Genomic DNA, 25,792 nt, shown 5'->3' with positions numbered 1-25,792 from the left:
ATGTAATGTTTCACGTAGAAGGCATGATGTGTAGTGGGGCAAACAAAATACTAGAATGACATTGAGAAGCACAAGTTTGAAATATTCGCAAGTTTGAAGGGAAGACAAGCTCATTCCGTAATCTCCACATATCCAAGCAATGATAAAGATTCTCGAATTTGCATTGATTTTTCTTCCCATCCTAATAGGATTCTTAGGAGGACTTGGGGTGGCTCATGAAATTTACGACAACCACATATACTAACGACTAGATTAAAAAATGTCTTCCTCGTTTTGGTCATAAACTCGTCTTCAGAAGGAGAAGAGAAATGGCTGAGATCGGCTCTTTGTTTCTTCAGATCCAGGACGTGTATATGCATGTTTGATTAATTTTTACAAGAGAGTTTAAAAGTGTTTGTTACTGATTTGTTAGTACTTACTTTCAATGTTTTTGAACAAAAAATGAATGGATCTTAGATGAAAAGCTTCTAGAAACCTTTATTGCTTCGATCGCGATTTTCTTTTTCAGTTGAATTGACACTGGTCCAAATATCCGAGTATCCTCGCTCAAATAAAGAGCAGAAAGTCAGAAACAAAAATAGAAAGTTGTGTGTGTGGGTCACTTTATCTTGGGGAGATTAGATTAGGGCAAGGGAACACCGTTTTGGTTGAATTGAAACATGCATGACAGGTACGTTCTACGTCACCATACTTCGGGTATACTGGCACAAACTGATTTCTATTATGTTACACGAGTTACTCGACGAGTAATAATTAATTAGTCCCGAATATAATACAGGTGGTGATCGATTTAGGACAATTTTTTTATGGTACACTCTTTGTATCATTGAAGTTCAAGATTATATAGTATTCTTCATGAATTCTTGACAAAATCTTTAACTATGTCGTGTCTCGTACTTTGTATTAGTCATCATGTCATTGTAGTTGGTCTTGTTAGCACTGAGCACAATGAGTATGCCTACTGCTAGTAACGGTGATGTGCCTAGTGCTTGTGATGTGCCTAATACTAATGGCAGTAAGGTGCCTAGTATGGTGCCTAACAGGCCTAGTGTACTTGGTAATGGTGTGCCTAGCGAGGCTAATGAGTCCAATATCAACGTGTGGCCTACAGTGGCGGATGCAGGATATGAAAGTTGTCTAGGCTAATTAGAAGTTCGTTTTTTTTTTTTTTTTTTTTTAAGGTTTGAAACCCGGTGGAAGACTCATCCTCAAATCTATATTATTTTCAATCAAATCATACAATGGAGGGGACATAAAATCAAACTCCGTAAATTATAACTACAAGCATACATTTATTGTAAAACAACAATAAACTAACTAAATTGTATCCTCTAGACCCACTAACTTCAAACTTAGCAATTACAAAATCATTATTAATGCTATTTGCCAGCAAGTTAGCCGTTGACTTCTATGGCTCCATCGAAATGCACAAATCAAAATTTAGAATAGATTCATGAGATTTTCCGAAATCAAAACTTAGAGTAGATTCATGGGATTTTTCCAAATCAGCACGCCAAGTCAGGATCTTCTAAAATACTAACCGATTCGTCTCCCTGCAACTTATACTAACTACCCTGAAACATAGGAGTAGTTTTGAAATCTAAAACGCGCAGGGACAGGGGAGAGGGCTACTGTGGCAATCAGCAATTGGTGGATAAAATTATGATGTTAGTTATGTAAGTAGAGAGAGGGCTTAGCTCAATTACAAACACATTTCTCTAAGCCCACCTGAAATCAAACCCCAACTTGGGAACACACACACAACACAACATCTTACAATTGATAATATATATATATATATATATATATATCATTGTCGCCCCACTTCCCATTGATATTAATATATATATATATATATATATATATATATATATATCCATCACTCCATCTTACAATTTTCTAAGACAAACTGCTACTCGCCCACCCCTACTCCTTTTTGCCTTTGCTATAGCTCTTTCTTCCTCGTCCTCTTCTATCTTAGAAATTGCTTCTCCCCCACTTTCTTCTTTTAGCTAGGTTTTTCTCCTCCTCCACTACTACTACCACTATTATATAATATACTCTAGCAATTTCATAAGCTTTGACAAAAGCTAGATTGGTACTGAGCTAATATATACAGCAGGAATAGATATTCCGATCGATCATGTCTAGCAGAAGATCAAGGCAGTCATTGGGGAGTCCATCAATCAAAGATGACCAGATCATTGAGCTCGTCTCCAACTGGTGTCGCACTGCCGTCAAGGAGACAAGGACTCGAGGACTCGAGGGCTCGAGTTAGTCGAGTAGCTGCATATAATTTTTCTTCTTGGGGGCTAGTATGGATTGAAGGGAAATATACAGATACTTGAGAGTTTTTGGACCAAAATTCTGTTTAGGCTGCAGCCGAGACAACCTACCATGTGGTTCTGCCCCTGGTGGTCTAATAAGGACAACCCAACGTTTAATAGCTCAGCAAGCCCATGCTTATTGCATGACTCAACCTCAAGCTGTTTAGTTTGACTCAATTGCATGGACGATTAATCCTGACCGCATCATGAAGGACACGTGGCAAGATCTGCATATGTTTGCTTAGCTGTAATAATTTTCTGTTATCTTCTAGTATAAATAGCTATTTCTCTTTGCTTGTATTAGTTACGTCCATTTTCTGTAAAAATTACCAAGCTTCAATATCAGTTGCTCTTCTTCGTTTTCTGGTTAGGGTTTCTATTTTTCGCCATTAATGCTTACTCTTTGAGTTTTCTACTATGACCATGTCATTGTAGTTGGTCTTTCTGGTGAAGCCACTCCAAATGAGACACATTTAAGAATAGTCAATCGGAGATGAGAACAGAGGATCGATGCAGAATTTTAATCCCAAAATGCTTATACTATGTATCAGTCATTATGAAATTGTAGTCAGCCTCTCAGTGAGACCACTCCAAATGGGACACATTTGAGGAGAGTCAATCGGAGATGAGATCGAGAACAGACAATTATGATCTTAAATTTTTTTTTTTTTTTTTGGGGATGAGAATATGAATATGTTTTAACTATTTATAATTTATGTCTGCTTTGGGGGTCCATTTTCAAAGATTAAAAAAAAAAAAATTTGAGCCAGTTTTAGGTTTGTTATAAAGCAGGCATTTAAAAGTGGTTTGGACAGATAGGTACAAAAATATTTTTGAAAAACCTAGCCTTTTAAGTTATTTCAGAAGTAAATTAATTACGTACAAAAAAATCTTATAAATCTTTTGCTAAATTTGAAAAACATATTTTGATATTTCGGAAGTAAATCTCAAAGAGGCCCAAAAAGATATATCAGGGCCGCTTAGCATTACGGGCTTCGCTTATGCAAGCGGGTCAGAGAAAAGTTTCGGGGAGGGATCTAGTTTGTATTGAGGTGTCGGAAACCTAGCTCAGAGCCGACTCTCTCGCTCTGAATTCTCTCTCCTCGTTCTTTTAGACCTGCCAATTCCTGGTACAAGAGGCGACATGGCCGGAGATGACGTTTTGCCGCCTCAAATCCACATGAAGGGAGGGGAGAAGAAGAAGAAGAAGAAGAAGCAGAAGAAGAAGAAGGGAACAACGGGCGACATGAGCCGTCCCCGTCCCGATTGTCATGATATGTCACCGCCTTGTGAAGTCTGTCACCGGCGATTTCCCGACAACATCACCCTCCAAATACATAGGGAGAATGTCCATGTGCTTCATATTTGTGAGATATGTGGATTATCGTTTTACTCTGATACTCTCCTCCAAACACATAAGCAGTGTGTGCATACGCTTCATACGTGTGAGATATGTGGAGTATCGTTTCGCTCTGATGCTCAACTCCAGAGTCATAGGAAATCCAAACATCCGGATTTAAAGAAGAAAAAGATGATGAAGAAGAAGAAGAAGAAGAAGAGGCAGAAGAAGAAGAAGAAGAATGAGGAGGAGGAGGAGGAGGAGAAGGCGAAGGCGGAGGGGGAGCATGCCAGCAGGTACCCGGACTGGTTGCCTTTCTTACTGCAATTGATCTCGTTGATTGTTTTATTCTTCTAAAAAGACTAAGAAATTGATGATTCTTTCCTTTCGTTACTGTTTATGCCAAGCATTAAATATCCCATTAATGACTTCTAGGAACCCTAGTCTACAATTAATGACCAACAGCTAATGCCTTGGGAACACTCAGCTTCACAACTCTGGCAAAAAAAATAAGCAGATTTAATGTATTTGTTTATGGGCATATTTGCTGTGAAATTTCTTCTTCTTCTTTTTTTTTTTTTTTGAAAAAATATTGTAGAACTTGCACAAGTTCAAAGTACCTTTTAAACCTTTGGAAAAGTCTTTAGATATATAGCAGAATAATGAACAAAGACAAATCACTTGTAGTGCTATTAGATGATCTCTGATTTTTATCAACTCCATTGTTAATAATCACACATTATGCTTGGAATGATCAGCAAACAAAAAGATGCTTACTCATTAGCTATTTATCAAAATATTGAGATAAATAGAAACATGAATCAGCAAGGGAAAAAATGCTAGGTATTATTTGATCTGCCAGTAATATGATTGTGAAGCTTTTTAATAACCTAAATTGAAGTCTTGATTCTCAAATTCATTATTTTTAACATTGGAGATGATAGTAAAGTTCTGTTGCTTTTTCTGGCTTCATCATCTATACATGTCTATTAAAAGAAAAGAAAACAGTGATCTGACTTGTACTGATCCCATTCTCCAGCTTCCCCATAGAGAAGACGATGAACAAGGCGCCCTCACCCTCATCCTCAATTTCTGGCGAGAGGTACCACTTTTTGTCTCTTATTGCAATTGAAATTTTGTTGTTGATCCTTTTCCTTTTTTTTCTATATTCATCAGTGTAACTTTGCTCAGTTTCACTTTTTTTAATACATATTTCAAGAATTTGCACAATTTCAAAGTACCCTTTTTGATGATTTTAGATAACAGGATACTGAAACATTAAGATTTCTTCTGGTTAAATTGTCCACCTTCCAACTTTTTATGTTCTTTCATCAAGATGTCTTCTGGTAAAACAAAAACAAATCACTTCTAGTTCTAGTTCTATTTGGTGATCTCTGATTCTATTATATATTTATCAATTCTTATTTTTAGTAATTACACATTTGGCCTGCAATGATCAGTAAACAAAAGGGCTGCTTACTCATTAGCTCTCTATTAGATTATTGAGACAAATAGGACCATAAATCGGCAAGGAAAAAGTGCTAGGTATTATTTGATCTGCCGGTAATATGATTCTGAAGTTCTCCAATTCATTATTTTTAACATTGGAGATGATAGTAAAGTTCTGTTGCTTAATCTGGCTTCATCATCCATACATGTCTATTAAAAGAAAGGAAAACAGTGATTTGACTTGTACTGATCCCATTATCCAGCTTCCCCATTGAGAAGATGATGAACAAGGCACCCTCACCCTCGATTTCTGGCGAGAGGTACCACTTTTTCTCTCTTATATTTGAATTTGTTGTTGATCCTTTACCTTTTTTCTATATTCATCAGTGTAACTTTGCCAAGTTTCACTTTTTGGAATACATATTTCAAGAATTTGCACAATTTCAAAGTACCCTTTTAGATAACAGGATACTGAAACATTAAGATTTCTTTTGGTTAAATTGTCCACCTTCCAACTTTTTATGTTCTTTCATCAAGATGTCTTTTGCTAGAACAAAATAAAAATAAAATCAATTGTAGTTCAAGTTCTATCTGATGATCTCTGATTTCTTTTATATATTTATGAACTCTTATTTTTAGTAATTACACATTTTGCCTGCAATGATCTGCAAACAAAAAGCTGTTTACTCATTAGCTGTCTATTAAATTAATTAAGACAAGTACGAACATAGATTAGCAAGGCAAAATGCTAGCTATTCATTTTATATGCTAGTAATATCACTGTAAAGTGTAACATCCTTGAAAGCCTGAATTGAAGTTTAGGCTGTCTAATTTATTATATTTAACATTGCAAATGATAGTAAAGTAAATTGTGTGGCTTGATATATCTTCATTCTCTATAGGTGTCTATTTTTAACATGGAGATGATGGTAAAGTAGACTGTGTTGGTTGATTAAGCATCATTATCTATAGATGTCTATTAAAAAGGAGGAGGAGGGGGGGTGGGGTTGGGTTTGGGGGGAACAGTAATTTCACTTGAGTATTTTGATCCTTCTTTCTCTATATCAACGCCTTGAGTAAGGGTAACTTTGTAAGAATACATACTGCACAAATTCAAAGTACCCTTAATTTGGATCAAAGTTTTAGATATTAAGATACTGAAACATCAAGTTGTCTTTTGGTAAAATTGTCCGCCTTACAACTTGTACGTTCTTCATCAAGATATGTTTGGTAAAAAAAATACAAATTAGTTGTAGATATACTTGATGATCTTTGGCTTTATTCTATATTTTGATTCCTATTATTTCTAGCCATTATGCCTAGAATGGTCAGCAATCAAAAATCACTTGCTCATTAGCTAGTCAAATTATCAAGACAAACCAGCAAGGCAAAATGTTCGCTATCAATTTGTGCTGCCAGTAATTTGATTGTACCTGTATTAAAGTTTCAACTCTCAAATTTAATTGTTTGACAATAGAGATGTCCTGCTTGACCTGTCTTCATTCTATATAGGTATTTATTAAAGAAAGAAAAAAGCTTATTTGGCTTGTATTGATCCCATTGTGCAGCTTTCCCATGGAGAAGGTGGACCAGGCAGAATCTATACTTATTATGGTGAAGTTTGACATGGATGATTCATTTTCTGGCGCAATATACGAAATCAAACTTGACCAACTTCAGCCACTTGAGCATGGTAAATCTGTGGGCGGATTTAACACTGACCCTTCAACTCTACCAATGCTCAAACCTGTAGCAGAGTTATTTGGTAAGGGCTGGAAGACGGAGGAGCTCTTTTTATTTGATTGTGCTAGAATTGGCAGCCTCTCCAAGTTATATGTTTTGGTAAATCAAATCCCATGCCCTTATCTGAAGCCTGTCACTCCCGAGTATGCATTTGCCTTCGACAAAAGCTTAGTTTCAGAACTGATTTCTCCACCAAAGACAACCAAGCAGTATTGTCTTGTTATATCGGCATATGGGATGTTGTATTATCTTGCACAACCATTGTGCTTTCCTCAGATCCAAGAACCGTCATTTGAGCGGTATGATCCGGCCAGTGATTCATGGGAGTCATTGCCTCCTTTCCCAGATTATTCTCTAGATCAGGCACAGACCGAGATAACCGGTTATGCCGTTTGTTATGGATATATACTATTGTCCATGCAAACTGAGAAGAAATATGAAGCGGTGGCTTTTCATATTCATAGCAGAACATGGCACAAGGTGAAGACTAGCCCAGAGAATCCTTATTATTATCCCTTCTATGGGAGGGCAGTGGTTTTAGGTAGTACTATCTATGCCTTGGCGCATAATCTTGATTTGGTTCTGGTCTTCTCTTTCTGGTGGGATTCAGACAAGGATGGTGACATTGTTAAGCGGCGACATTTTCTGGGCACCCCATTGTCTCTGTTAATAACAGCCAAGTGTCATCCGCCGCGCAGGTTACTAGGGGATAGAACTCAGAATTTGGTTCATTTAGGGGGGCGATACTTTTGTGTTGTGCAAACTGGTCAGAACATTGATTCTTCTGAGTATCAGTATATGTGTGCGACGACCTTCAGAATTGCCGGTGATGGGCAAGAAATGCATATCAAGACTGTTCGCTCATCCGTTTTTCGAGTCGCGATCGAAGGGAATGATGAATTTGAAGTTCAGTTCAGCTTCACACCGTAAGTTTCTCAACACTTGTTTTTATTACATTTCTGTGTGATCTTAATACATTGGGATTCTCTTGCTGATTAATTATTTGCATTGACCAATAGAATACTCATTATTATTATTATTATTTTATTTTACAATTTCAGAGATTGCAATGACATTGAACCAGTGGAAGAACAGTACTGTGTGTCTAGTGCATTGGTTGAAAGGGAAAGTGCGTGGACTTCGGATGTCAAAGAAGACTTCTTTTCCTTCCCAACTGGTCCTAAACTGGGATTAGAGGCATTTAGAGCCAAGAAAGAAGACGAAAAAAAAGTGTTCATCTCCACTACTTCACCTGAGACTCCTCTCCTTTCCAAAGGTTCAAAAAAGAAGAAAAAGATATAAAGGGTCTGGTTTTGATGTTCCGCCGGGGTACCATTGCAACTTTTGAGGGTCGTTTGGGGTACTATCCTTGTCTTTGTTCTTTTGTTCTCGATGGGATCTGCTAGTTTATATAAACCACAATATATGTGTTCTGCCAAATAACCATATGGTATTGTGCAGTATGATTCTGATGGTGAGCATGCAAGTTGGGTGTTAGTGTTGAAACGAGGTCCCAGATTTGCGTGTAGCTGTGGACCAAGCAATGACTCTTTGGAGAGGCAGTGTGAAAGAAAAACACAGATACCTAGATATGTTCATAGAGGTCTCAGAAGATTCCAAACCCGGTGTTAGGAAGTCAGTCCAAGAGAAATTGTCATTCTGCTGGCCGGGGGAAAATGACCTGCTAGCTTTGCTATGCCCGTCAAAGACAAGTATTTTGGGAATTGATGAATTCTATTTTTGCCACACTTAACTGTCAAACATTATGATGTTGTAACGTGTAACACTCATGTCATAGTGATAACTTAGTCAGTGATTTTATGTTGAGTTTATGCAAGGCCGGTAGAGCAGGTGTAGAATTTGTCCAAAACATGGGCTCATTGATTTCAGAAATTTTCTTTCAATTAGTGGGGTTGCATGTTTGGTAATTGGAGGTAAAGCGCCTGACTCTGAAACTATTTTTGCTGCAATGTTTGGCTGTTTGAATACAGTCCAGTTATCTCATATCTTCTTTACTCGACAGCATCAAGTGAATAAATATTGGACTGAGATCTGTATATCTTGGTTTACTGCTCTGATAGAGCTACAGTTGGAAGCAATTTACAGACAAGAAGTTTGTTAATCAACCATTTTGTTTGAGTAAAAGCAAACCAATTGTGACTCTGGGAGATGTATGAAAATGCCAAGGTAAGATTAACATCGGGAAGTCTTTCACGAAGTAGAAAAGCCAAAATGAACACAAACAACTCCAAAATGCCGCTCAGATTATTTCTCCTTCACAAGTTTCGGCAAGTTCTTTGGCTGAAACAAAATATCTGAAGTAGAATGGCTATTAACACATCCAGGAAAACCAGTTTCTTAAACATAAATTATCCCAGAACTACACATCCATATTGTATTGTTACTTGAACAGTAGTGTGTCCACAAGGTACAGAATCTTCAGAGGATTCCCCAACTACTTCTCAATCCAGTTCCCTCATTTGCTGAGCTATGCTAATTGACCTGGAAATATATAGACGTTAAATTTGATTTGCAATATATAAAGACAGTAAATTAATCCAAGATTCAAGATATGAAACAATGTAACGTTAAGGTTTCAACGCCCTAAATCTAAGCATTGTTCACCTCTATTTCCACAACAGGTAAAGGCACGGAATGGCATTATAAATTGTTATGCAGTCCAAGTTCTCCTGTTTTAGTTGACATAGAAACGCCCACAGATGACATTCCAGATTTTATCGGCAAACAGTTGGAACAAATCATGATTCGGGCCCATTACTAACAATGAATTCAATCATGATTTTTTACATGATTACCTGCAGACAATGCAAGAACTTGACTTGTTTTAAAATGAAATTTCACATTGGCAGTTCAGGTTGCTGCTTCAATTGATAATCAAATTCCAGTGAAACAGAGGTGTCGACTTTAATCAAGGTTGTTTTTGTAGGATCGCCAAAATGGAATCACAATTTATTAGATATCTTACTTATATGCCAAACAATTGTTGTTACCTGCACTGCAAAGACTGAAATCGGTACATCTGAATGTAAAGAAACAGAAGGGGCAGCCAGATATATAAGAAGGTTCGCCAAGTTGTCACCGCGGTGTGACACAGGGGGTCACGCATCGGGGAAAGGCCTGAAATGTTGAAAGAAATCTGGAAATCCAGAACTATTTGCATCCAAAACGGCATGTCGATCACCGTTATCATTCCCAGAGAAAAACTCAAATATTGGGCCTCTTCCAGATGATGCATCATAATCATGGGCTGACTTCCTAGTCTCATTAGAGTAAAATAAGCAGTCGGAAAAAAATGCACGGCAACAGGAAAAATAATAGAAAATACACACATTTGATGAACCATGAACAAATACACATGCCATTTGGGCTTCATTTTCAGCAAATCAGACGTTTATGATAGAAATAAAATTCAAACTAAAGAAAAAGAGTAAACCATGCCACACACTACCAGGACATCCTTAGATTCCTTTAAAGTTAGAAATGTCTGTTCACTCTGACAGTAGATAATATGAAGCTCAATTTTCATGAATCAGACTTCTAATGCTAAAAAGGGTACCTTCTTACGCACTTAAAAGTTATAATAATTGAAATAGTCAATCATAATATGTATGCTTTAGCACTTGGCTCTTAAGATGTAATCATTAAATTAACACAACAAGCTAGTTGTTGATAAACACAAGAGGGGACCCGTCTGTGCAATGTGGATGGAACAAGTCAGAGTACAATCTGGTAAAGAGCAACAATTCTCACCAAGTCATACACCACTTCAAATCAAACTTTCAAATAATACATTGAAATTGATAGATTATTACAAAGATGGAACTAGCTAAAGCAATTCATATCCAAATGCAGCTAAAGCAATTAACAAAACAAAGAATTTTGTTATTTCAAATTCTCACTAGTTATTTGTGGGAGAAAGAAGCACCTGATTCCATTGCCAACCTCTTCCATTCCAGAGCTTTCTTTTTCATCTCTTTCCATTATTTTTAACTACTCACAAGGTGCATCTGAATCAGCTCACAACTTAAATCAATTGATTAATTAGAATACGAGTGAAAGGCCAAAAACTTCCTCACCTTGTCCGAGCGAACTGACAACTCGGTTTCTCTTTCTGCTTTGTCTATCTATGCAGAATGTTTCTTGAGCAAACTCAGCTTGGGTAAGCTTCTCAACCATTAAAGGTTGCACATAAACTTTCTTCAGCTCACTTGGCACATGTTCATCTACAATCACAATAGATAACACTCAAGCACATGGAAAAACAACAGGAAAAAAAAAAAAAAATACATGCATACACACATAAAGCTTTGCAGGGTTGACATTTAAGCTAGAGTAAAAATGGCAAGAAGAGGTCGGAAATAAACCAGACTGGAGAGCTTAGGTCATGGCAGAATTATGGAAACATAGTCAACTGCACGCAGGCACATATGTATACCTAATATTAATGTATAAGAATTTCAAATGACCAACAAATAGAACAACATAGATCATGCTCAGACTCAAGGACTCATCCTCTCAAAGTTCTCAGTTACGAAACTGATCCTTCTAAGGCTTACACTGTCTGAAGACCAAATATATTCTTTGTGTATGCTCTCCCCTGCATTATTCTACAGACAAAATCTAGATTTGAACCATACACAAATTCACAAGAAGAAAGAAATGACCAACCTCCAACTAATTATCATGGATTAAAAGTAGCAATGATGCACTATAAAATAAATAAGCTGAGAGAAAACTATGAGCAAGTAATTCGAAGGGGGTCTCATTAATGTTGAACTAATGTTCTATCAGTTCAACTAATGTTCTATCAGTTTAAGATCGAATTAGGCAGTGAACATAATTGTCTCCTGCATAATCTCATACAAGTGGTCTTTCCACTTCAAGCTAGGGACTAGCAAGGTTGTGTTTCTTTCCAAAGGCTTATCACATGTCTTTATACCTGCACCGAAATTCGCAGGAGTATGAAATCACATGATAAAGATATATAAAGAAAAATTAATATAACCAAACGGGTAAAACTATGGTATGTTAACATTTCTCATACATCAACTATTTTTACTCCTCTAAGAACTCATGTTATCACTTTGAGGACTGATATTACTATTTTCAGGACTCATATGGTAAACTAAGAAAATTTACCACTTTAAGGACTCATGTTACCACTTTGAGGACTAATATTACTATTTTGAGGACTCATGTGATAACTAAGAAAATTTACCACTTTAAGGACTCATGTTACTACTTTGAGGACTAATATTACTATTTTGAGGACTCATTTTACCACTTTTAAGACAATTGTATGCATGTCATACGTTAACATATTGTAGAATTTTCCATAATCAAACCCCCAATTCCATGTATCTCTGCTATATTCAAAATGTAGATATCTCAGAAACCTCTATGTATTTCTATTTCCAAAATCTAGATTTCTCAAAACCCATAAGCCTACGTACCCAGACACACAAAAGAAGCATATAGAGGAAGGAAGAGGAGGCCAGCGAGCTTCCTTCGCCTAACAATGGGAATATTGGTGCCTCGGATTTGCTTCGAGATTCTAGCAAGCTGGGTGTGAAGAAAGATAATTGGGCAAAAGAGGTAAGCTAGGGATCGCGTATTTTGATCTCTTTTTCCTTTTTCTTTTTTTCTTTAATTCAATCAAACTAAAATGGAGGCAATGAGAAAGTAGCTACTATATATAGCTAGATATATTTTGCCGCCAGCCACATCCAAATATTAAAAAAATTTCAGGAATTTTTTAAATTCTAGCGGCTTCTTTAGATGGACGCGGGCATGCTCTCGTTATTCTTTTTCTAATTTTTTACTTCTTTTTAACCACGTGGTGTGGTGTGTTGGTCGAGCTACCTAGTCTGGAACCCCCAGGTCTAGAGTTTGAATCTCAGCTCCATCCCGTGGCCAGCAAATTTGAGGGACATGGGTTAGTTAAAACACCTAATGGTTCGTGCGTCTGTGGTGCAGTGATTAGTCTGGCTATGCTCGGATACACTGCATGGGTGTGTGTGTTGGTTCTATTGACGTCTTCCACTCAAAAAAAAAAATAGAGTTAATTTGATTCAAGTCCTTTTTGTTATATAAAAATTAGATCTAGTCCACGCATATTTTCCTGTTAATTGCGGTTCATTTGCTTTTTTTAATAGCCCATTTTGCCCTTGGAACCAAATAAGGTAAATAATTTCAAATTCACTAATTAGATCACAATTTTAGCTCAGTTTTAAATTTTAAATTCAAATTCCAAAATTTACAATTCATCAATAATAATTTTCAGACAAAGAAGACTGAATGCATTCATAACTTAATATACCTAAGATGTAGGTCTAATACTTATATACCTACATTATAGGATGAAAAACATTAGAACAAAAATTCAAACATTATTGCCTCATTTGTATCTATATAGTAGGTATTTGAAGTTGTATCGTAGAGATTTAATCTACCTAGACATACGAAGCAGGAAAACAAAACATAGAATATATTCTCAATCTAATCAAAAGGTACAAATATGTATATATATAACTTATACCTAATTACAAGATAAAATGTATGAAAGAGAAAATGTGAGATAATGAGAGAACCTTAGATATAGAGATATAGAGAAACTTGATTTTTTTTTAAACTTGTGAAATCTTACCTATAAATAAGGCATATAAATTTAATTAAGTAAAACCAATGGAGGATGATATGACTGTAAATCCATGTAGTTGAGCTTGGAAAGGATCATACCAAATATAAAGAAGTCCAAGCTCATGTTGGACGTGTATTCATATATTAACATTTTTTCATCATTTTGAATGCAACAGCCTAGAAGCTTCACAAAATTACGGTGCTAAAGTTTCGCTATCAGTATAACTTCATTTTTGAACTCCCTCATTCTTGACCAGGTTCCTTGGATCGTCTCTTTACAGCTATTTCTTTCCCTCCTATCAATGTACCCTATTGATCGTTGTTCATAAAAGTCATGAAATTTATATATCATAAGGGTAGCTCATTTCAATTTGCATACAATTGCATTACCTTGTACACAGGTCCAAAGCCACCTTGTCCCAGTTTGTTGTTGCTTGAAAAGTTATCAGTGGCATCAGCAATAGTGGTGAAGTCAAATAGCGGCAACTCCATGTCTTCCCTTTCTTCTTCACAGTAATCCATTATGCAATCCAGCAATCTTCTAACATCTGAATAGTGGATATAGTCATCATGAATCATGAATGTGTTTTTGTCAATAGTTATGATTAGATAATATCATAATTGCAGATCACTAATTATGGAACAATTATAAAGTTTACGATTTTGGACTGAAGGTAATATACTTTAGTTATCAATTTCAAACAAGAAATCAATTGGACAATAAAATATTGCTAATGTTACGTTTTTCCATAAATTTCAAAATAATGATTACATTGCAATTAATCAAGAATACAATAAATGCCTTTAAAATTAGTATTTTCAGCTTTTAAGATATTTAATAAGGGTATATTCGGAATGCATGAAAATGAAAATTGGTAGTGTTGAGTCAGCAAAATATAAATGGCAATAAATCCAATGTGGCAGTTGAGTCGTAGGACCGCGATTAACAAAAAAAATCAACCGGACTATATCTAATAAGGGGTGTGAATTTTGGACTTAGATCTAATTAACTAAAAAAAAAAAAAATTACTTTTTTTTTTTTAGCTTTTTTTTTTAAATCTTTATCAAGAAAGAAATAAAATCATTACCAATAATTTTATTATTATCTATACTTACTATTATTAAGAGAACAGATTCTGTTAGCAAAAATAGAAGTGAAAAGACGACTAAATCCTTAGAACATAGATCCTTATCTAAAAGTATCTTTTAATAGATGAAGGTCATAATCATAATAAACAAAATAACATAATAAAATTTTAATTTATTTCCCCCTAAAATCTCTCTCTCTATAACTTCCCACTTCCACATTTTTTTTTTTTAAAGAGGATAAAATGATTTCACTCCTACCCCTATGGTGACTCGAACCCATGACTTCGTCATTAGGTAGGGGGTGCTCTAACAGCAAAAGAGGAAAAAAAAAAAGGTATTTCTAAATGTACTCAGCAAAAATCTATTTACACTCAGCAAATCAATCTTGCATGAAAAGACAGTTGTATCCTCATATAAAATGACATTAAAAGTCACGATAAATTAAGATAATAACAAAAGAAATCATAAAATTTGAAACTCTTTTTTCTATTTGTACCCAACATTTCACATGATTACTTTGTTACTTTGAAAGCTTCGTCTATACATAAGAGCATGTTTCATATTCTATTAATGCAATGCCGATGTAGATTCCAAATAACCTTGCCCCTGATTCTATAAGATCAACAAATTATTAGCAGACCAATGGTCGTCCTTCTTAATTGCTGAAGAAATAAGGGGAAGTGAGAAACTAAAACCCAATCAACAGAAACCACCAAATAGCTAAACTTTTCAATGATCCATATGTCTAATACTATAATGGCCAAAGTACATTTGAATTCTTCAATTCTTTCTCTCGCATTTCCCCTGATCGAAATCAAATTCACAACAGCATAGTACATGCACAAACCTTTCCTTTCTATAGCATGAAAGCTTCGAACCACCAAAGCATCTTAAAATCACATAATGATATGATCCAATACAACAATTTGGTTCTACCACACAAACATATACACAAAGGAGAGAGAGAGAGAGAGAGAGAGAGAGAAAGAGAGAGGAATCAGAAAAACAATACAATCACTACAATCATGAATGCATTATTTATATGTATGTATCAAGTCAACGAAACGGTCAAATTGACGCAGATCACATTTCCAAAAAAAAATCGACACAGATAAGAAGGATGAATTCCTAAAAGGAAAAATTGATGTGGAAATTGAACATAAATACATAAATTGGAAGAAAACAAACGTAAGATGAAGAAATTACATGGGATTTGCTGGGTGTGTTATTATGTATTCTCATAAGGTTTTGCTGGGTTTAATAAGGGTATTATTGGACAAGTTGTTAGGTGTATTTAGAGATTTTCTCATTTTGCTAGGTGTAAAAACTTTGTCGGGTGTATTTAGATATTTGCCGGGTACATTTAAAAAGACAAAAAAAAAAACTTCCATAACTACCCACATTTTACCCAATGATTATTTTATTTTATTTTTTTTCTTTAGAAAACTAAACTCACACACAGAGCATGTGTTTTGGTCTAGTTGAATAATTATCAATACCATTCATATTAAAAAGGACCCACTTTTAGAAATAATGTTCTATATGTTACTGATATTATAGTAATAAAAAAAAATTCAGGAAAATAAGAAAATACTGAATTATGAGGAGTTCCCGGCTTTCCGCCCCAAAATTTTTGCAGCAGCTTTCGTCTTCATTTGAAGCTTAATTCATGTGGTCAATCACGAAAAGATAATTTTATTAATTAGCTTTATCAAAGGACAGCTGAATCGAGAGAGGATGCCGGGTTGAAAATTTATGTTAGTAAATAGAGGTTGACCGTGCGAGAGCGTAGTTGCGGACTTCTTGGAAATCAAAGACAGAGCTGTTATTGAAGTTTTAGTGAACTGTGGCCGAAAACGAAACCAGATTTTTCACACTGCATGTGCATATCACGACATAGCAAAAAATGGACTAAGTTGAACCCCACCACCTCTCTGTTTCTTTCCTCTTTTTTTTTTTTTTTAATCAAAACCATCTCTCATTTTTTATTTATCAAATCATGCAAAATCCGAATATACCTATTAGAGTTATTAATAAATGTGTACCTTTTAGAAATAGAAAGATGGAAATAGGTCAGCCATTTTATTAAAATTCAACAAGCAGTACAAAAACGAAATACTCCTTTGGGGTCGACTAAAAGAATCGTTTCTTAGAACCTCATGAAACCCTATTCTAGAAGAATACAATCCCAAAAAATCTCGAGTACACCCACCTTTTAGGAAATCCACACACCATTATTCTAACAGAAACCTAGAAACCTCGAAGCAGACATAAAATGGTTTCAACTAAAGCTCTAGTTTTTGCGACCCAAAAAAATTAAACAGCATTATAGACCATGGAGACCCAGCCCTAACCCATTGAGCCCACATGCATCTTTCTAGCCAAAAGCCACCCGCCGGGTCGTCGCCGACACTCTTCTTCCGGGCAGCCACTCCATCATCTTCGTTCTCCAAACCACGAAGTCGTACAAACACAGCCGTGTCTGCTACAGTTCTCTGACCTAAGGCCGGACCCGATCCATCCCAACCACCGAAACAACGCACCACACCGTCAACGCCTGTTCGATCCCAGCAAACCATCACATCCCAAGTGCCCCCGATCGAATATGAACCCAGATAGACGTGGGCAACCCAGCCATCAACGAGTTCCCCTCCGACATCACCCAACACCAACGAGATTAAAGGCGAGAATTCTCGCATCTTCGCAACCAAGCTGACCGCCATCAGAGGTGTCGGTCCATCAAGAGGGCAAACCAAAGCCAAACTTAACATCTTGGGACACCGTCGAAGACAATCTCCGTCGCCGCCAAGTAGGGGAGAAGAAAGAGAAGCGCCACCCCCCTTCCAAATCCAAATTACCGAGCCACTGCGTAGCCGGGAAACCTCTCTGTCGAGAGTCAAGAAATTTGTAGCGCCGCCGCCGCCAATCAAGGCCGGTTGCAGCCTTAGGGTTTCTCTCAAGAGAGAAAGAGAGAGAGCATTTTTTTAAAAGCAATGTCATCTCTCTTTTTAGAAATAGACATGGTCAGCAATAAAGAAATTGGCCAAGCCAAACATTTGATGCGATGAATGAGTTATTTATGTATGTTGTAAATATTTTACAGTTTTATCCTCGTCCCAACCTCAATCCATATGGTCAACCGAAAATACATTTATATTCATGTATTAATTAATTAGATTTCTCAAAGAGTAACTTAACTTAATCAAGACAGGATGCCGAGTTGAACATTTTAACGTAGGTAAACAAAGCTCAGTCACGCATGAGCGTGGTCGTGAACCTCTCGAAAACCAGAGTTGTATAGGAGCCATTATTGGTGTTTTAAGAAATAATGATTTCTGTAGGGTTTACCGCATTGATCCAAAGCACAAATGATGATGAATGAGTCTAATTTTTTTTTTCTTATTGTGCATATTACTGTGGGGTAAAAGCATAAGCAAGATCAAATCCACCATCTTTTCACTTTCAATTTCTGGATCGCATGAAATCCCAATGTGCCTACTAGAGTTGTTTTACCTGTTATTTAGATGTAAACAAACTTATATCTTTAAAAATAGATAAGGTCGATAAAAAAAATAAATTAATGACTATTTGATGTGATAATCTAGATATTTTATTGACATGTTAAAAAATTTAGCATCTTTTAGTCTCTTTTTTCTACAGATCCACTTGGTCAACTGTCAACCATCAAAGGAAACATCGACAACGACGTTCGCAACCACACTTATGTATGCACGTGGGTTCAACCTTTATCAACTAATGTGTAAAATATATATATATATATATATATATATATATATATACACACACACAGCCCCTTCCAATGAGGAATACCTATTTTTGGCTAACTTGAGGGATAGGCTCCCAGCCCTTGGATTAGGTTTAATGAGCTTGAATGGCTCAGATTAAGTCAAGGGTTAGAAAAGCCTCCAACCCCGAATTCCCTATCTCCACGATTCGTTCTGGAGAGTATCAACAACGCTCAGAGAATTCACCCGACCAATTCTCAACTCAAGCACCATCTATTTCTTCAAGTGGGTTTTCTCTTTGTAGTGAGTATATGATTTCTTGAGTTTGATTTAATATTTTGACCTTGATTTTGAATTGGCTGAAACTTTCTGGGCGGATCTCTGTTATTGTAACAGATACTTGTATTCTTCTTAGCTTGTTTTTTGTTTTGGAAATTATTTGGCTAGTGGATCTGTTTCAGCATTAGTTTGTTCCTTAGATTTTAATTATGGAAAGCTTGATGCGTTTGATTCATGAAATCTGTTTGTTCTATTGTTTGTTAATTTCTGGATTTCTTAAATTGAGTTTGTTGAATTACTGACTGTTGGTTTGCTTCTGGGGGATAGGAATTCATGAGTTCTAGATGAATGAAGAATTGAAATGGGTTCAGAATTGTTTTCTGATTCTTTCTTTGCCAATTATATGGTTGTTTTGATATGGTTTGTGAATTAATGAATTTCTATACATTTTTAAATTTTAGTATCTACTGAATATCCTTACTCTCATACATGAATAAGCAAACTTTGTTTTGACAAACTGTGTAATCATATATGTTTTGTTTGGATTTGATTGTCTTTGGCAGCTAATGGGATGTTAGCAGTCCCCATGAGAAAGAAACTAATGAGATGTCAGTGCCTCTGGAATTAAAGACTTCTCGAACTCAAGCAATCACTCAACACTGAAGTGGGGTAGGTTCTCATATGTTGCCTATTCGTTGTATTGATTTGCTCACTAGTATTTGTTGCCTAATTTTGAGCAGCTACAGGACGTGACAAGAGATTCCAAGGTTGATGATACTGAGGTTGAAGGAAGGATCACAAAGAATCAGATGTATCAAACCCAGAGGATGATGTTAAAGAAGCTGAAAGCTAGATGGGTCTTATTGTGGAGCATACATCATTTATGTTTCTTCCTTAAGGAAAGATGATTGTATTGAATCTCTATATGTTGTGTCTGTCTAGTTTGGATGCGAACACAACCTTGTTGTCTTACATTATGTAGAACTCTTCTGAACCAAATTATGTGGAATTTTGTGTAGTTTTCTAAATTTGAAGAAGCTTTTGAAGCAACTTTGATTCCATTTCAATTAGTGGAATTCCATTTGCTACTATTATACTACCATATCAGTATATATCAATAGCAAATGGAATTGAAATAAGCACAAGAATTACAATTCACATTGTCTGTCTCTACAAAAATTAGCATGCAAGAATATGAATAAAAAAAAAATACTGATATTTAAGAAAACAACTTTGATAATTGATCTGCAGCTACAACAGCACAGCTGTTACAATTGTCTCATTTTGGCTAAAGAAAAAACTGCCTCAAAAGCATCTGCAAGACTACAACAAATTCTAACCTACAACTAGTCAATTGGCATCTACAAGAATATATATACAATCAACATTAATGCTAGACTTGTGACTTTGCATCAGTGAGAACTGAGAAGGAACCTGCATTTGCACTGTCAGTAAAATCAAACAGATGTAGGGATATATAACTTCATCTGGGATTGATAAAACTCAATGACTCATAAACGTAACTGAAAGAAACTGAAATTGCTGGAACAGTAGACCATCATGGTATCCCATCGTATGGAATTGATCATGTCTATAAGCCAATATTATGATCTGCCTTGTCCATATCAAATACTTCATTCATTTCGTCATTAGGACCATACCATAAGGAGCTTTAATTTATTCTCTGTCAATTCAATCGGACTATTTCCTTGTCTATTGCAAAAAAAACTCTTTCCTTATAAACTCATTAATTGCTCTGCTCCTTTTACTGGAACCAATTCGTACAACAAACCCAGCTGCAGGTGCATATTTGGTATAAAAAACATGTGCCTCTTCCCATGTTTTAAATTGCTGACCCTTGAAGGGTTTAAGCTCATTCCTTATTTGAGGATAGAAAGCTGAAGTAGAGACATTTTCTTCTGACGGAGGGATAGCTTGAATAGGTTCAGTTTCCATTTCCGTAGGTACAATAATCCCATTAGTCTCCATTTTTTGCAGGTACAACCATCTTATTATCTGTCATATCTTCAGCTCTTCTATCAATTACAGAATGCCACAACACATATAGGAAAACTAAAAGTTTTCGTTAAACTAATGAATGCAAAGCCAATTTTAAATGAATGAATGCAAAGCCATTTTCAAATGAATGCAAAGCCGTTTTCAAATTGATGAATGCAAAGTCATGAAACTAAACACATGCAGCAGGACTAAAAAGTTAAATACAAATGTTAAAAGATCACAGAATTGAAAATACTGTGGGCCAATTGCAGCAACCACATCATTTTCAATGCAGCAACCACATCATTTTCAATGAGCTGCAAAGCTACATGGAGAAAGAGTGAAAGACATCACCATTACAGTTTGTTTTAAAAGAGAAATAAAGGCACATATAACAATTATAAATATGTCCTAGTTGATTCTTTCTCGTCCATAACTTCATGGATCTTCATTACTGGTTATCAGACAAGAGGTGAGTCGGGCATGGGATCAGCTTAAATGAAGGTCCTATTTGATAAATAACTTTAAGAAGCAAAAGGTAGACCTCTTGAGCATCATATATGATATAAGGACATATTAACTCTACAAAATCAGGACCAGTGATTATTCAGTATATAAAGACAAAATCGCAGATGAACAGAACATCAAGAAATTCATGCTAACTATAGTGTTCAAGCAGGAAGAAACACATAAACATTACCATCTGCAAATTATAAGAAAAATACAAGGACAAAATCTTTATAAAACATCACCAAACGTATCCTTCTGAGAAACAAAAGGGCCTGATTTAACATTTGTATTTTCAAGTCTGTGATCTTTTAGAACTTGTTTCGAGCATAAGCTCATAGCACAGAACTTCAGCGATTAAAACATACAAAAGCCAGAGAGTTTCAGGTCCTCCATATTAATCAAATCAAATTCCCATATAAACTCAAAAAGTTTAATTCTTTTCAAATAGACAATCAAAGATAAAGAGTGAATTGATGACAAAAATTAGAACAACAAAATAACAAATGTGGATAAACCCATAAAATTGAGCATCAAACAAGCATCAGAACAGAGGTCCTTGTACATAATTGAAAAGAAATAGTGAAATACCATAGCAGAAGAAGAGCCATACCAGATTTGTCTTAGAAAGTAAACATCAAGATACCACAAGCCTTTGTTTCTTCGACGCTCTCTATCTCTCTCTTGAGTGGACTGTTTGATCATTCTCTCACTTCGCTTCCCGATCTTCTCTGAGCGCCAAATCGAAAGAATTGAGGATCCCTTTTCGCGCCCGTGTTCAGGAATTGGGGTTAGATAAGGTTAAATCACTATTTATCACTGTTTACGATCTGAGCCGTCCAAGCTCATTAAACCTGATCCCAGGGCTGGGAGCCTATCCCTCAAGTTGGCCAAAAATAGGTATCCTTCATTGGAAGGGGGCTGTATATATATATATATATATATATATATATATATATATATATATATATATATATATATATATATATATATATATATATATATGGGTGTTGTAAATATTATTTCTTATGTGGCTGTCCACGTTATTAGTTAGGGACCTACATGTAATATATCAATAGTTTAAACACTTATCATGTAAACCCTACCTCTATATAAGGGAGGCCTCTAAGACTGAATAATATACTTCTCTATTTTTCCCTTCATCTCTCTCTATACGTTTTTTACTCTCTACAAAGTAAGTCAATACTTTTTAACACGTTATCAGCACGCTCTGCTATTTTTCTTAAAACTCTATGATGATCTACGAGTTTATAGTGCAACGTTGTTGCTCTTAACTATAACTCATGATCTATGAGTTTATTTATAATCTATATCAATTATGCATATTAGGGTTTATATTATGCATATTAGGGTTTATGGAGATATACGACATCATATCAATTATAATCAATAGTTTAATTATAGAGTTTATAGTTTAATATCATGTAAACCCTAATATCATATTAGCCGTGCCATCAGAATGTGCTTCTTCGTTTATAATTGATATAATAGCCGTGCCATCAGAGATGATAATTATAATCTATATCAATTATATATAGTTTAATATGGTTGTTGCGATATCTTCTTCGTTTATATTGCTTCTTCTGTTCCTTCTTCATTAATATATATATACATGGTTTCATATGATTATCTAATCGCACGTTCCTGTATACATATACATATATATATATATATATGAGGTATATGTTGTTAACATAATGGATATATCTTTGCTGTTTCATTCCTTATCGCATATCTGATATTTATTTAATTAAATTTATCTTATATGTTTTATCAATTAAGCATATTTAATATTCATAATACAAGTGAACCTGAAGTTTCACTACTGCTACTCGAGCCAGAAGTTTCGAGTACATATCCGTTTGAACCCGAAGTTCAAAAATACGAAATTTTAGAACCTGAAGTTCTAATCATAAGACCACGAACCTGAAGCTTCGTGTATATAATTGCGATCCAATGTTCATTTTTTTTCGAACCTGAAGTTTCGATATTGATTACTTATTTGTTAAGAACCTGTAGTTCTAACACTATACATGGATCCTAACATACCTCATCTTCATTGTGGCAGGAAGATGACGAATTTGGCAAAATTGGATTTTGTCGCCCTTGACACCTCTGGCAAGAACTACCTGTCTTGGGCCCTTGATGCAGAGATTCATCTCGAAGCCCAAAACCTATTGACCCATCTTGTGGACCATTTCGATATTTTATGGTCCTAGTTGATGCCTCTACAAGATGGTCACATGTTTGCCTCTTGTCTACCTGTAATGTGGCATTTGCCAAACTACTTGCTCAGATAATTAAATTACGAGCTCAATTCCCGGACTACTCTATCAAGTCCATTCGTTTAGACAATGCTGGTGAATTTACATCTCAAACGTTTGATGATTATTGCATGTCTATGGGAATTGAAATTGAACATTCAGTTCCTCATGTTCATACACAAAATGGTTTGGCAGAAGCTCTTATTAAGAGACTTCAAATAATAGCTCGCACTTTGCTAATGAAAACAAAGATGCCAGTTTCTGCATGGGGACATGCAATTTTGCATGCAGCAGCTTTAATTCGGTTGAGGCCCATAGCCAACCATCAATATTCCCCATTACAACTTGTTTCTGGGAGCCAGCCCAATATCTCCCATCTTCGAACATTTGGTTGTGCTGTTTATGTGCCTATTGCACCGCCACAACGAACAAAAATGGGCCCTCAACGTCGATTGGGAATCTACATTGGTTTTGATTTACCATCCATTATTCGGTATTTAGAACCCATGACGGGTGATACCTTCACCGCACGGTTTGCAGATTGCCATTTTGATGAGACAATATTCCCGCCGTTAGGGAGAGATAAGACTGTTCCAAATGAACGTCGTGAATTAATGTGGACTGTACCCACTATATCTCATCTTGACCCTCGTACTAAAGAAAGTGAAATTGAAGTACGAAGGATTCTGCACCTTCAAAGTATTGCTAACGCAATGCCTGATGCATTCACTGACACAGCAAAAGTGACAAGATCACATATCCCAGCAATAAATGCACCGGCAAGAATTAATGTCCAAATTGGACAAAATAATGTGGCGGCCAATGAGCCATCTACTGCACGCCTGAAGCGTGGCAGACCTGTAGGTTCAAAAGATTCAGTTCCTAGAAAGAGGAAAACAAAGGCACATCTGAATCCTAATGAAATCGCCCCTGAAGAGAATATTGGGCAAGACATTAATGTCCGATCCACAATTCATGATTCTGTGACTACAGAAGAGGAAAATGACATCGGTGAGACACCAGCCCATGAAGAGGCTCAGGTACCTGAAAATAAGGAAATTTCTGTAAACTACGTGTACACCAATGAGTTGTGGGATCGTAGAGATATGATCATAGACAATATATTCTCATTCGCAGTAGCTACTGAAATAATAAAAGGCGATGACACTGAACCTCGCTCTGTTAATGAATGTAGACAGAGACATGACTGGCTCAAATGGAAAGATGCAATCCAAACTGAACTAAATTCTCTAGAAAAACGCAGTGTTTTCGGACGTGTTGTCCAAACACCACCCAATGTCAAACCGGTTGGATATAAATGGGTATTTGTGAGAAAGCGTAATGAGAAAAATGAGATTGCAAGATATAAGGCGCGACTTGTTGCGCAAGGTTTTTCAAAAAGGCTTGGGATAGATTATGAGGAAACATATTCTCCCGTAATGGATGCTATCACATTCCGCTATCTAATAAGTTTAGTAGTTTCAGAAAAACTTGATATGCAACTTATGGATGTTGTTACTGCATACCTATACGGTGAGTTAGATACTGATATCTACATGAAAGTCCCAGAAGGACTTAGGTTGCCTGAAGCAACTACAAAACCACGCAGTATGTACTCAATCAAACTGAGACGATCCTTATATGGATTGAAGCAATCTGGACGAATGTGGTACAACCGCCTCAGTGAGTATCTACTTAAGGAAGGATATGTCAATGATCCTATATGTCCTTGCGTGTTCATTAAGAAATCAAATTCTGGTTTTGCAATAGTCGCAGTTTATGTCGATGACATGAATCTGATTGGAAATTCTTCAGAACTTGAAAAAACTGCTGAATATTTAAAGAAAGAATTTGAAATGAAAGACCTTGGAAAAACAAGGTATTGCCTTGGGCTGCAAATTGAGCATTTGGATAGTGGGATTCTTGTCCATCAATCTGCTTATACAGAAAAAATTCTGAAGAGATTTGGTATGGAAAAGGCTCACCCACTGAGTACCCCAATGGTTGTTCGGAGTCTTGACACTATGAAAGATCCATTTCGTCCAAGACAAGATGACGAAATTATCCTTGGTCCAGAAGTACCATATCTTAGTGCTATTGGTGCCCTACTTTATTTGGCACAATGTACAAGACCAGACATTGCATTTGCAGTTAGTGTATTGGCAATATATAGCTTTGCTCCAACATCACGCCATTGGAAAGGCGTAAAAGACATTTTACGCTACCTTCGTGGTACAACATATATGGGTTTATTCTACACAAATAAATCTGTTGATAATCTCACGATTGTTGGATATGCTGATGTAGGATATCTCTCTGATCCGCATAGAGGTCGCTCTCAAACAGGATATGTTTTTACTTGTGGAGACA

At 36.0% G+C, this 25,792-nt stretch overlaps 1 protein-coding gene and 2 long non-coding RNA genes across 6 annotated transcripts; 2 read left to right on the top strand and 1 right to left on the bottom strand.

Annotated features, from left to right (window-relative positions):
* Positions 1-3,312: 3,312 nt before the first annotated feature.
* Positions 3,313-8,862, top strand: LOC112182588. 2 transcript variants are annotated; one of them, XM_024321091.2, is made up of 6 exons: positions 3,314-3,962; positions 4,706-4,768; positions 5,379-5,435; positions 6,684-7,784; positions 7,920-8,218; positions 8,320-8,862. In XM_024321091.2, the coding sequence occupies exons 1-5, from the start codon at positions 3,472-3,474 to the stop codon at positions 8,158-8,160; spliced, it is 1,953 nt and encodes a 650-aa protein (XP_024176859.1). In that variant the 5' UTR covers positions 3,314-3,471; the 3' UTR covers positions 8,161-8,218; positions 8,320-8,862. The 2 variants fall into 2 exon arrangements, with proteins under 2 accessions (XP_040368384.1, XP_024176859.1); XM_040512450.1 differs by lacking the exon at positions 5,379-5,435 and having other exon boundaries at positions 3,313-3,962.
* Positions 8,863-8,987: 125 nt separating this feature from the next.
* Positions 8,988-11,060, bottom strand: LOC121050930. The gene is made up of 5 exons (XR_005804415.1): positions 10,956-11,060; positions 10,805-10,869; positions 9,870-10,134; positions 9,484-9,674; positions 8,988-9,360 (listed from the first exon to the last, which is right to left on the bottom strand). It is a non-coding gene; the product is annotated as an uncharacterized LOC121050930 (long non-coding RNA).
* A 7,366-nt stretch (positions 11,061-18,426) lies between these two features.
* On the top strand, positions 18,427-19,690 carry LOC112182512. 3 transcript variants are annotated; one of them, XR_002929469.2, is made up of 3 exons: positions 18,427-18,638; positions 19,196-19,301; positions 19,373-19,690. It is a non-coding gene; the product is annotated as an uncharacterized LOC112182512 (long non-coding RNA). The 3 variants fall into 3 exon arrangements; XR_005803641.1 differs by having other exon boundaries at positions 18,427-18,656; positions 19,379-19,690; XR_005803640.1 differs by having other exon boundaries at positions 18,428-18,638; positions 19,379-19,690.
* The last annotated feature ends 6,102 nt before the right edge of the window (positions 19,691-25,792 follow it).

The sequence above is a fragment of the Rosa chinensis genome, chromosome 1, assembly GCF_002994745.2.
Source record: "Rosa chinensis cultivar Old Blush chromosome 1, RchiOBHm-V2, whole genome shotgun sequence".
Lineage (NCBI taxonomy): Eukaryota > Viridiplantae > Streptophyta > Magnoliopsida > Rosales > Rosaceae > Rosa > Rosa chinensis.
The sequence above is the reverse complement of the archived record's forward strand: the minus strand, read 5'-3'. Positions and strand labels throughout refer to the sequence as shown.

Excerpts from the sequence above, each read along its gene's own strand:
- LOC112182588 (XM_024321091.2), top strand. The coding sequence starts at position 3,472 with ATGGCCGGAGATGACGTTTTGCCGCCTCAAATCCACATGAAGGGAGGG. Across the intron at positions 3,963-4,705 it reads GAGGGGGAGCATGCCAGCAG|CTTCCCCATAGAGAAGACGA; the intron begins GTACCCGGACTG and ends CCCATTCTCCAG. Across the intron at positions 5,436-6,683 it reads CCCTCGATTTCTGGCGAGAG|CTTTCCCATGGAGAAGGTGG; the intron begins GTACCACTTTTT and ends CCCATTGTGCAG.